General features: G+C 39.0%; 1 protein-coding gene across 1 annotated transcript in view; it reads left to right on the top strand.

The window, feature by feature from the left end:
• The first annotated feature begins 233 nt into the window (after positions 1 to 233).
• LOC143035767 (uncharacterized) overlaps positions 234 to 12,906 on the top strand; it is a 38,533-nt gene continuing 25,860 nt past the window's right edge. Inside the window, exons 1-4 of the mRNA XM_076202701.1 lie at positions 234 to 356; positions 5,177 to 5,262; positions 6,443 to 6,699; positions 8,292 to 8,331. Of these exons, the coding sequence (XP_076058816.1) occupies positions 5,187 to 5,262; positions 6,443 to 6,699; positions 8,292 to 8,331 (373 nt within the window). The 5' untranslated portion in view covers positions 234 to 356; positions 5,177 to 5,186. The remainder of the gene's footprint in view (positions 357 to 5,176; positions 5,263 to 6,442; positions 6,700 to 8,291; positions 8,332 to 12,906) is intronic.

Raw genomic sequence — 12,906 nt, 5'->3', positions numbered from 1 at the left:
CATAAATGATTTATGGCATTATTGAACAATGAAATTCCTTCAGAGTACAATAGACTCTTTGTCGTGATGAACTACTAATGTAATAGGCAGTGTGAATGCACAATGCAGTTCCTGGGTGGGACTCAATTGATGACAGAATATGATTATGACGTAGTTTCGTTTTGGCAGGGTGCTGGACTATCTGATGACGTTATTGCCTGTGCCATCAGCTTACCTATATGAAGACCTACTGGTTCCAGCACTGGTTATGCAACGAGAGACGTGGAAGAGATTGGACGCGGTTTTGCAAGTTCAAGCAAATACACCAGCTCTGCTTTAGTTCAACTTGCCGTATCACCGCTGCAGCAACGTACAAGGTAATCATATGATTTTCTCAGGGAACCCAGACACACACTGCCATTATTGTTTGTAAGGCTGCGGAGAAGGGATTCAACCCTGGCGTGGGTTTAAGCACAAATTATACCACTTGACTCTTCGTTCACATGGTTGCTCTGCAACTTGCTGGGCGACTGAACAATAAAACTAAAGTGGCGAGGGTGTCTGTCCCGATCTGTTGTACCTAAGGATGAAGCACCGGAAGGCTGTCTTTGTCCTCATTAGCAGACGACAAACTGTTATTTCAAGAACTGTCTAGTTTCTGCAACCGGGATTTATTGATAATGGGTGATTTCAATTTTACTGACATTGATTGGATGACCCTTGAACATGGCCATATAGGTAGTCGCTTGATTGATTTTCTTGGTGACAATTACTTAATTCAGCATGTAAAAGAGCCCACAAGATATGGAAACTTACTCGATCTATTGATAACTAGCCGCGAAAGCATGGTAACTGATGTAGAAGTCGGTGAATCTGTTGCAAATAGCGATCACAACTTAGTCAGATTCAAACTCCTAAACAATTTTAGAATAGATACTTGTGCTTCTAAAATACCCGATTTCAGTAAAGCTCAGTTCATAGAACTACGTCAGGAGCATCAGCTTACAGACTGGGAGACAAAATTAAACGAAAGGCCTGTAGATCAGATGTGGGAAATATTTCAAAATACGCTCACTAAGATGATTCAAACTTACATTCCTTTTAAGGACAAACGTCCCCCAAATCAGGCTCGCCCAAAGTGGCTCGACAAAGAAATTGAAAAAAGTATTGCTAAAAAGAGACAGGCTTATAAGAAATATAAGTGCTCGGGTGCATCAAATGACTATGAAAGTTATGTATCAATACAGAGAGATTTAAAAAAGACAATAAGAAAAAGAAAACGACAATACGAAATGAACATCGCTGGATTTGAGAATCCCAAAGAATTCTATAGTTACATTAGAGATAAAAAGGTTGTTAGGAATCACATTGGTCCACTATTATCTGCTGACGGTCAACTTGAATATTCAAATGAAGGAATGTGTAATATCTTAAACAATTATTTTAGCTCGGTATTCGTAAACGAAACACCTCAAAGTGAATTCCAAACTGAAACCTGTGAAAAGTCTGGGGTAAACTTACTCACTACGGTAAATATAACAAAAGAAAAAATTAAAAGGTGTATAGACAAACTCAAAGTTAATAAAACACCAGGGCCTGACGGTTGGCATCCAAGAATCTTAAAGGAAATGAAAAATGAGATTGTTGTTCCATTAGAAATTATTTTCAAGAAATCCATCATATCCGGAGATGTCCCAAGAGAATGGAAGCTAGCTAACGTTACTCCCATATTCAAAAAAGGTGACAAAAAGAAACCAAATAACCATAGGCCTATAAGTTTGACTTCAATCGTAGGAAAAATAATGGAAACTATCATCAGAGATGCTATCGAATATCATTTAGAAGGTAACCGTTTGATAAATGATAGCCAGCATGGTTTCAGACGGAAACGTTCTTGCGTGACTAACTTACTCGAATTCTACAACACAGTTATCTCGAATTATGACAAAAGAAACAATATAGATTTAATATATCTAGACTTTGCAAAAGCTTTTGATACCGTCCCACACGAAAGACTACTTACTAAATTAGCTTTGCATGGAATAAGTGGTAGCCTATTAGGTTGGACTAGTAATTGGTTGAACGGTCGAAAACAGAGAGTTGTTTTAAATGGAAAAACTTCTGGATGGAAAAGTGTTGCAAGTGGAGTTCCTCAGGGTTCCGTTCTTGGGCCACTTCTATTCATAGTATATATAAATGATATAGACCATGGACTAAAATCTACTGTTTCCAAATTTCCTGATGATACAAAACTGTGCGGAGTGGCAAATGATCACTCAAACCAATTAGATATTCAAGAAGATTTAGATCAATTACAGCAATGGTCTGAAAAGTGGCTAATGAAATTTAACACAAGTAAATGCAAGGTAATGCACATAGGTAAAAATAACAGTAAGTACGATTACAAGTTATTTGGAAATTCGTTAACAAAAGTGGATAGTGAAAAAGATCTCGGCGTAATTATCAGTAACGACCTCAAATCATCCAAGCCGTGTATTTCAGCCTCTGAGAAAGCAAATAAGATTCTGGGATTGATTGCGCGATCTTTTGATTTCAAAAGTCCATCACTCATTAACAAGCTATATAAATCGTTAGTTCGTCCACATTTGGAATATGTTGTTTCCGTATGGTCACCGAATCTCATTAAAGACATTGACAGATTGGAAAAAGTACAACGGCGAGCCACAAAACTGATTCCAAATATCAAAAATAAATCATACGAAAATCGACTTAAGCACATGAATCTGTTTTCCCTAAAAAAGCGTAGACTCAGAGGTGACTTGATACAGGTCTTTAAGATTTTAAAGGGAATTGACAACATCAAAAGTGACCAAATTTTCACATTGAATGAGAATCAGACAAGAAACAATGGTCTCAATCTGTCCGGAAATAGATTCAATTTGGAAGTAGGTAGAAACAACTTTCCCAACCGTGTAGTTAATGAATGGAATAAACTTCCTGCACAGGTAGTGCAATGTAGTTCAGTTCGAAGCTTTAAGAATCATTTAGATAAATACCTAAGTAAGATGCTGTAATGATTATAATTTATCTTATATTATTTGTTTTTGTTTTGTTATAATTTGTCTGTCTGATTTTCATTTAATATTAGTTATATGTCAATTTATTATCATTTACTATTTACCTGTTTATTTGTTATTCAACTATACCTATGCATTTATCTATGTATTTTATTTGTTATTTACATTATTATGGTTTTTATTTATTATCAATATGATTTTTTTTTTCTTTTTTTTCTTTTGGCATCCGACCTAGATATGGATCAAAAGGTCTCCTGTCGGCATGCTCCGCCTTTGTAATCCTTTGTAATCTCCCAGAGCTGGATTACCCGCGCAATCAGAGCCTTACCCTTTTGTATGTGGGCGACACTAATCACATTATCAGACACAAAGCGCTGGAGGGAGTTTTACGCATAATGCAGAACATACCTAATGGGTCTCATGCTTGGGATCAGCAGTGGTGGATGGAGACCAAAGCTTCGAAATGCAAATATCTGTACTTCGACATCAATAAAAACAGTGGAGAAATCACAGAAATTCCTCATAAGATAAGTAATAAAAGCATGTCAGTGAAGGGTCACGCCAGTATGTTGGGTAGCACATTGGACAGTGGCTCATTTTTGCACACAGACAGCGAGGGGAAGCTGAAAAAATTCAGAGCCGCAACACTACCTACCAAACCTCGACTTTACCTAGCGCTGCTCAGACTGATACAGTTCTTATCTGCGGGATCGAGCCAGATGACCTTGCTTTCCAAGGTCCCTAAGTGTAGTTTAGGGATCTACAAGTAGGTGCTATCGCGGAGTGATGCACGTATGAACATACACATACCTTCTCTACCCTCCCACCTTGTTGTGTACAATGAGCCGGAAGACTTTCACAGCGTTTTATCAGATGATGGAGCAGATGCAGGAATGGTGGAGGGGTGTGTGGCGTTTCAGCGCTCAAGTTAGTGAGCGCTGAAACAATTGGTTGTAGATTAGATAATTTTATGAATAGGGATAACAAGTGGTAAGGGACATGAACTGTCTAGCACAGATATCATTATGCGTTGGAAGGAAGGGACAGGCTGAGAAATCACCACTGTAGCCCTCCCTACTTTGCCACTACTTCACCACTCTCTTTGTCCCTTTCGTCACTTTCTCCCTCTTGTTTTTACTATAGTTATTACTGTCTTTGCTTCCCACTGCTTCCTCATTTATGGATATAGCCACTCACATATTTTAGTCGGTAGGCCATGTTGCCTCCAATTGTCCAGCTTTGTCAAGCTCCATTTAATTATAATCTACGGTCCAGGAGAATGAAATATAGACTTTTTTTCTGTATCTTTCTTGAGTTCATTCTTATACAGCGCGCTCTCTGAGGTACACTCACGGGATCCCCCGAGAGCACGTATGCAAGATCCTACGTGAGCTTTGCAGTGAGGTAGCGATTTGTTTAGTCCAATGACCTTTAACTTTATATTTAAGGTCCTCAGATTCGTTGTTAAAAGTCTATATGGCAATATTGTTTACTCAAACAATCTCGAATATCTGCATATCTCACTTAGGTTACAAATAATACTAAGTCAGCAATTCATGCGGGCCCCCGGCTATTGTTTATAGACACAAAGTGGAGAGCGAACATTTGCAACTCACTCGCTTGCTGGCCATATTATTTGTAAACACCTAACCCATAAAATGTAACAACCGTCCTCTACCCCTCTTTCTACTAGCCTCCTACAGAAGGGACAGGGTGAGAATTCTAATTTTGCAAGCGAGCATTTAGTATTTGCGTAGCGACAATCATCTCCTCTGTCTTTGGAGGCAATATCGCGCCGAAGAGGTGAAGTCATGGCAGTAATAAGAGAGAAGGAAAGTGATATACAGGAGGAAATAGGTTCAAACGTGATTTTTACCTTAGATTGGTCTTCATAAAAGAGTGACCCATGACTCTGGTTAGTAGGGGGAGTTATATTTGTACATATGTACATCATCTCCTTATAGTAACTATTCTTTCTCCACCCATGATCAAGGATGGTTTGAGTGATTATTTTTCTGATATCTATTCAAATCTATCATAACCTCTTGATATGGTCAACCTTTGCTTTTATTCTCTTGACAGAGAAGCAAAAATTGCATATGCTGAGTAATGTTTATACCTGTGCAATCTCTTATGATAACTATTCTTTCTCCATCCAGAATCCCCAAGATGGATCGAGTGACTGTTTTTCTGATGGCGTTGGTGGCTTTGTTAGCGATCCCGAGCCACTCGCATGGATCTCCTGGTGAGTTGTCAGCACCATTAACTAAGATTCTTCACCAAAAAAAAAAAAAAAAAAAATATTACTTCGCCTGGACGGAGTTCGAGTGCAAGGTATTGTTTCTGATCAAATTCCCTTGTTTCTTTAGAAACACTCACACTATGGAGGCTTAGGCAGACTTAGAGGTCGCAGCGAGGCCTTCGTCTAAGTTGCCGCGCTTCGGGAGAGGTATCCGCAGGACGGGAGGGTGGCGTGACGGTCGGGACAGGTCGTGGCGGGTTTCAGGAAATTTTGAGCATCCACGAAACTCAAAAATTTAGCCGGCTTCCTTCTCACGTCGAAATTGCCTTATACATAATGCTGTGCCAGTTGGCAGAAGAGCATGGATGCCTCTGGGACCCGGGAGATGCTGACTACTCCAAGCTATTCTACATCTTCTAATTTCAATTTACCTACCACTATAATCATTTCCAATTGCTCTATCTTTCCCTAAGACTAAGTCTCCTACTCGTTTTCTTTGTTGGATAAGAAAAAGAGGAGTAAATATTCCTACGTAACCTCACGGTTACACATATTGATCCCAGCCTCCAACCCCAAGTCTCCTACCCACCCCCTCCAAAGCCACGACACAATGAAATAAATACCCCTAAAGGCGCCCGGCGGCAATAGCCCTCTTTTATACACAACTATCCTTTTTCACATTGATGCATGCAGACATCTCTTCCCCTCCTACAACTACCGATCCCACCGCGCGAGCGGGTGGGTTGTCCTAGCTAGTCCACATGTAGGCTACTTGAAAAAGCTATAACAAGGCTCCGTCCTCATTTGTGGTAGTTATTTCGATAGTTTACTGTTTGCAGTGCTCGATTTGTCATTTTCTACCTTAATCCTTCAATGTATGTATATACATATACCTCACTCTATCCATATGTAAACTATGATAGTTTATTCCATGTACATGTTTCTAATATATGTATCTGTAGCAAGGTCACGCCTTAAGAAATCGTTTTCTATGGATATATGTGTACCATGATTAATTTCCTGTATCAATAATTGTCACCCATTGAAACTAGTAGTTATGTAAACATATCTTGATTAACATTTTTATGTCTCTCATAACAATATGTAAATATGTATGAGTGTTTGTAGTAATATTCTGTATAGTAAAAATTGTAGTTTGTAAACTGATTTATCAAATTTGCAGCCGATGGTCATCCTAATCAGAATGGCAAGGGACATAAGGATCATGGGAAAGGACATGCGTATGGACACGATTACTTCAATCACTTCTTTAAATCGATCTGCACTGGGAACCCCCGTCGTTGGGAGTCGCCAGAAGGATGTCCTTATCACCCAGTGTCATGGTTTTCTTCAACAGATGACTTTAGGCCTTTGTTGGAGTGTAGCTCCGATCCCGTACCGCAATCTGTTTCTGACAAAATAAACTTTTGTCATGATAAAGTAAGTATTCCGTGTCTCCTCTTCCAAATAGACACTCGTGGACCAACTTTAGAATTTCCTTTTCTCCCTCTCTCCCAGTAATGTTTTTCAGCTTTTGCAATAAATCAATAAACAAATAAATAAATAAATAAATAAATAAATAAATAAACAAATAGATGAATAAATGAATAGATAAATAAATAAATGAATAAATAAATAAGTAAATATAAATGAATAAATAAATAAATAAGAAATAAATGAATAAATAAAGATAAAATATATAAATAAATAAATAGAAATAGATAAATAATAATAATAATAATAGTAATAATAATAATACTGAAAGGGTTTATTTATTTGTTTATTTATTCATTTATCTATTTATCTATTAACTATTGTTGTTATAAAGAGATCAGACATTTAAGCGTGGCCAGGCATTTGGCAACGTTGACAGAGAAGCTTTCTGGGACATGTCACAAATATGTGAAATAGTGGGAAATCAGTTGGAGGTGATCAGAAGTTTGTTCATAAGTTGGAAGGCATGTGTGAGGGCCAGTAATGAAGAAACTGAACAATTTGAGATGAATGTGAGATTACATCAGTGTTGTGTGATGTTGATTGGGGGTGGTAAGGGGAAAATATGCAGGAGCGCTAGGCACAAGTTTGTAACTGATAAGAGAGAATGAAAATATATGAAAAGTTAGCCAGTTGTTATTTATAGATGAGGATAACATTGCACTTATGGCTGATTCCGAGGAGTGACTGAAGACTGAGTTTAAGGTGGTATGTAAAAGTCGAAATTTACAAGTGAATTTTGGGCAAAGGACTGGATGCACATGGAATGATGATAGTGTGACAAAGTGTCACTTTATGTGATATCTAATTTTCTTTTTAATTTTTTTTTATTATTTTACTTATAATTTAGCATGCAGGCACAGAATTATAAAATGAGTGATGTAGGGGGAAAAGATTGGACCAAATTTAGAATCTGGACATGTACTGGAATTTTCTCTATTGTTTTTTAAGCTTCATTACCGGGGTTTCCCTAATCGTAGCTGTCTTATAGAACCGGTTACCCCTGCTAATGGAGGGCCGACATTACAACATACAAGGTTTGTTTTCAGTGAAAGATATCTGCAGTCTTGAATTTAAGCATTAGGACAAGTTTCATTGTACAATGGAGAAGGTCCATTGTAATGAAAAATATGTCTGACAATCTAGAGTCCATTACATCCAAATTCCTATTAGATTGGGCTGCATTATAACTCACGATGAGATTTTAACTTGTAATGAGAAATTAGAAAAAATTAGACATTACTGTGGCATTTAAATTTCAATAGAACTGCTGTTGTTCTCTCTCCTGCAAGCTCTTATACTCTTTAAAATGGTAATATGTATAACACAATCTTAGAATTTATTGTACTTTTTTCACAATTCAAAGATTTTTTCTGGTTCACATTTCTGGTTCATTCTAATGATATAGTGAGAGTATATAAAACTAATAATACGTGCCCATTTTTTCCTTTGTCTTAATACTATGCATACACCATACTTGACTTATTTTATTCCTTAACCAGTGGACTTTAAAAACAAATCTATTTTTTCTGTTCCAGATTGAAAATATACAGAATACAAATGACGGTTGGTTCCAAGGTAAGTTTAAAGTTAGCCTATTCTGATACTGTACTCAAATCCTTGTTATACATAGTCCCATGTTTTCCTGGTGGGGGGAAGAAAGAATACTGCCACCGAGTCTTCCTACTCGGGTCATAAAGGCGGCTAAAACGGGACGGAGTGTGGGACTAGGCATCCTACTTTCTGTAGCCCTATGGTACGGTACATTCCTGTGAAAAGTCAAGGCTTAAGAGGGTCAGAGAGGTGTTTTCCAACCAGAACACAAAGATTTGGGTCTTTTAATGTGCATGGGTGTGGTACAGATGAGAGTAAAAGGGAAGAGATAGGCAGAATTCTTGTGAGAAGGAATATTGACGTGTTGACATTAAGTGAAACTAAATTGAAAGGGAGGGGTGATTTTGAGTTTGTGAGTGTAGTGGGGAGGGTGTCGGGAGTGAGGAGAGGAAGAGGAAGGGGTGGCTATCCTAGTAAGTGAGGAGATAAGTAAGCGAGTGAAGGAATGGATTTTTTTTTTTCAAGGTTAATGTGAATAAAGGTAAAAATGGGAAGGGAGATGTGGGTCTTTGTAAGCGCATATGGGCCTGGTAGTGAGAAAAGTGTAGAGGAAAGGGAGGTTTTTTTGAACAGATATTAATGAGTACATAGAGAGTTTTGGGAGGAAAGTTATTTTAGCGGTATTGGGAGATCTCAGTGCTAGAGTAGGGGATGAATCAATAGATGGAGTTATTGGGATGTGTGGAGTGCCAGGTAAGAATCATAGTGGAGAGTTAATGGTGGAGATGAGTTTAGAGAGTTGATGATAGCTAACACAGTGTTTAGGAAGGAAATCAAGCATAAGTACACATGGGAGAGGGTGGTGGATGGAAGGGTGTTTGATAAGGCATTAGTGGACTATGTAGCGGTATCCAGTAAAAGAGTAGGAAGAGTTCTGGATGTCTATGTTCTTAGGGGAGAGAGTGGGGGATTATCAGATTTTTTAAGGAAGATAAGTTGAGAGTGGAGGATAAGTGGGAAAAGAGGAAAAGGATGGAAGATGCTTAAAGTAAAATGTTTAAATGTGAAGGGAAAAGAGTAGGGATACAGGGAGAAGCTGTCAGAAGTATAGGAGGTGGTGAAGAATAGAGTAGAAGTAGGTGTGGAAGAGGAATGGGGGGTCCTTCAAGGAAGTGACAGTGACAAGGTGTACAAAGATGGTATGCGGAACAAGGAGGGTGGCAGGAAATAGAAGGAAGAGCAGTGAGTGGTAGGATGATGAAATGAAGAAGGTAATTGAAGAGAAGAAACGAGCATTCAAGGACTGGTTGCAAAGTAGGATGAGAGAAAAGTATGACAGGTATAAAAGAGAGAGAGAAAGAGAGATAGATAGATAGAGAGAGAGAGAGAATAAAAAAAAGGTGAAAAGGAGATCAGATGTAAAATGGGGAAGCAGTATGACAGTTTTTTTTTTTTTTTTCAAAGTAATAAAAAGATGTTCTGGAAGCAAATCAAGAGAAGAAGGGGAGGTGAGTCAAGTAGAGAAGGAAAGGTGAGAGGTGTAGATTTTAACGGAAAAAGAGGCTGCAAGGGAAAGATGGGCAAAGTATTTTAGAGAGCTGTTGAATATGGAGGACACGGAGGGATTGGTGGTAGAAGTGGGAGGCGCTAAGAAAATGACGGGGATGAATGAGGAAAATGGAGGAGAAATAGATAAGAAAAGATGAGGTGCAAGTAGCTCTGAAAATTATAAGAACAGGGACCTAGACTAGATGGTTGCCATGCAGAATGTCTGAAGAAGGGAGTTACAGTAATAGTCGACTGGCTGGTGAGGTTGTTTAATGTGTGTCTCAGGGAGGGTAGAGTGTCGGAGGACTGGAGGAATACCTGTATAGTTCCACTTTACAAGGGAAAAGGGGACAAATGTTAGTAGTTTCACGGGGATCACTTTGTTGAGTGTGGTTGGAAAGGCTTATGAGAGAGTTTTAATGGAGAGGATTAGGAGAGGAACAGAGGAAGTAATAGGCAAGGAACAGTGGATTTAGGAAAGGTAGGGGTTGTGTGGATGAGATGTTTGTAGTAAGATAGACGTGTGAGAAAACTTTAGGAAAAGGTAGGGATGCTTTTTGGGCCTTTATGGGTTTGGAAAAGGCTTATGACAGGGTAGGATCTGTGGGAAGTTTTGCAGATATATGGGATTGAGAGAAAGCTGTTAAGAGGAGTCAAGAGCTTTTATGAGAGTAGTAGAGTCTGTGTTAGAATGGGAAATAGAGTGAGTGATTTGAGGTAAAGGTGGGACTTCGTCAGGGATGTGTCGTGTCGCCGTGGCTGTTCAATGTGTAAGAGTACATGGGTGGGGTGGTGGAGGAGGTAAAGGCGAGGGCAATGGGCAGGGGACTGGAGATGGTTAAAGAAAATGGAGGAAAGTGGGGGGTGAGCCAGTTGTTGTTTACTGACGACACTGAGCTTGTGGCAGGATGTCAGGGGAAGGATTACGGAATCTAGTGACGGAGTTTGGGAAGGTATGCGATAGGAAAAAATTGAAGGTAAATGTGGGTAAAAGTAAGGTAGTGAGATGTACAACGTTAGAGGATGGCAGTTAGTTGGAAATAAGTCTAAAATGAGAGAGGCTGAAGGAAGTGGATAGCTTTAGGTATTTGGGGTCACATGTGGCAGGAAAGAGAGGAGTGGAGGTGGAGATAAATTATAGATTGAAAGAAAAGCAGGAGATAGAGATGAGTGGAGAGTGACTGTGTATAGATGGCACTGTTATGCAAGGAAGAAAGGGCGGGAAATAGGGGGGGGTAGGGAATGGTTACGTATGAATTATATTTTGACGTAGCCCAAAGGGATTTTTTCCCTGTCTTCTCTTTTTCTGCATGAAGGAACGGAGAGGGGAGGGGCCACCGATTAAGTGAAGTGGCCTTACTGTGGGTGTACTGTGTCTTTCTACATTACTTCTGACCCAGGACAGTACGCGGGATACAGGGGTGGCCCGTCATCCATGAGAAGCTAAGATGAGAATGAGGAAAGGGTGGTGGATGGGAGCGTAATGGGTGGGAGTAGGTACATGCCTTTGACTTGCCTACCTCCTTTATAAAAGGGGGAAAAACTCTTAATATGTAGATAGATACTATGGTCCCCACACAGAGTGAAGGATATAAGCAAGACCGAGAATATTCAAATGAAGGAATGTGTAATATCTTAAACAATTATTTAAGCTCGGTATACGTAAACGAAACACCTCAAAGTGAACTCCAAACTGAAACCTGTGAAAAGTCTCACTACGGTAAATATAACAAAAGAAAAATTAAAAGGTGTATAGACAAACTCAAAGTTAATAAAACACCAGGGCCTGACGGTTGGCATCCAAGAATCTTAAAGGAATGAAAAATGAGATTGTTGTTCCATTAGAAATTATTTTCAAGAAATCCATCATATCCGGAGATGTCCCAAGAGAATGGAAACTAGCTAACGTTACTCCCATATTTAAAAAAGGTGACAAAAAGAAACCAAATAACTATAGGCCTATAAGTTTGACTTCAATCGTAGGAAAAATAATGGAGACTATCATCAGAGATGCTATCGAACATCATTTAGAAAGTAACCGTTTGATAAATGATAGCCAGCATGGTTTCAGACGGAAACGTTCTTGCGTGACTAACTTACTCGAATTCTACAACACAGTTATCTCGAATTATGACAAAAGAAACAATATAGATTTAATATATCTAGACTTTGCAAAAGCTTTTGATACCGTCCCACGCGAAAGACTAATTACTAAATTAGCTTTACACGGAATAAGTGGTAGCCTATTAAGTTGGACTAGTAATTGGTTCAATGGTACGTCGCACTTGGCATAGCACGTAGCACGCCACTTGAAAACGAACATTAGGAAATCTATGGAACCTTTCTCACCGAGGTGGCGTGACCTGTCGCATGAGCCACGTGCAACTTGCATGCCACTCCAACAATGATTATGTCCGTTTTTGTTTTGTTTTTAAGTGTACTACTTGCCTCCCTGGACTGTGATGCCAAATTCTAATGGAACTTTCACTTCCAAACTTATCATTATATGATGTAGTATTACAGTATTTTAATAACAATAGATACAATAAAATGAAAACTTTTGGATGCATGGCACATGTTGATTAGTTTTCATGAGACTAGAGAGATTTGCACAAGCACATGTGACAACACTGCATGATGAGAGGGACGCACAGCCTTGTTGGAAACAGTTGTCTTTTAACATAAAATTTGTATAATCTGTGGAGAAATACAAATGTCTGTATGACACAACATCACCTCAGTACTCGCACTGTGAAGTGGACTGCCACCCTGAAACACGTGACGACGTGCTACCTTGGACTGAAATCACCGTTCCACTTGCCACCTGCCACGTGCGACATGCCACCTTGATGTGAAAGCAGCCTATGAGTAGAGCTTCTAATTCTTGAAATGAACAAATGATGTGTGGCACTGATTTGTAGAGGTTCCCATAACACTCCCTAAAGTACTTGCTCATGTTACCATGCAGATAGTACCCCAGTACAGTTAAATTTTTGACAGTTTAAAAATGCATATGACTAGTGATTACACACATTATTGTAACAACAGCTG

Source organism: Oratosquilla oratoria, chromosome 19, assembly GCF_046742065.1.
Source record: "Oratosquilla oratoria isolate Oo_2021 chromosome 19, ASM4674206v1, whole genome shotgun sequence".
Taxonomy (NCBI): Eukaryota; Metazoa; Arthropoda; class Malacostraca; order Stomatopoda; family Squillidae; genus Oratosquilla; species Oratosquilla oratoria.
This window is presented reverse-complemented; position numbering and strand designations above follow the sequence as displayed.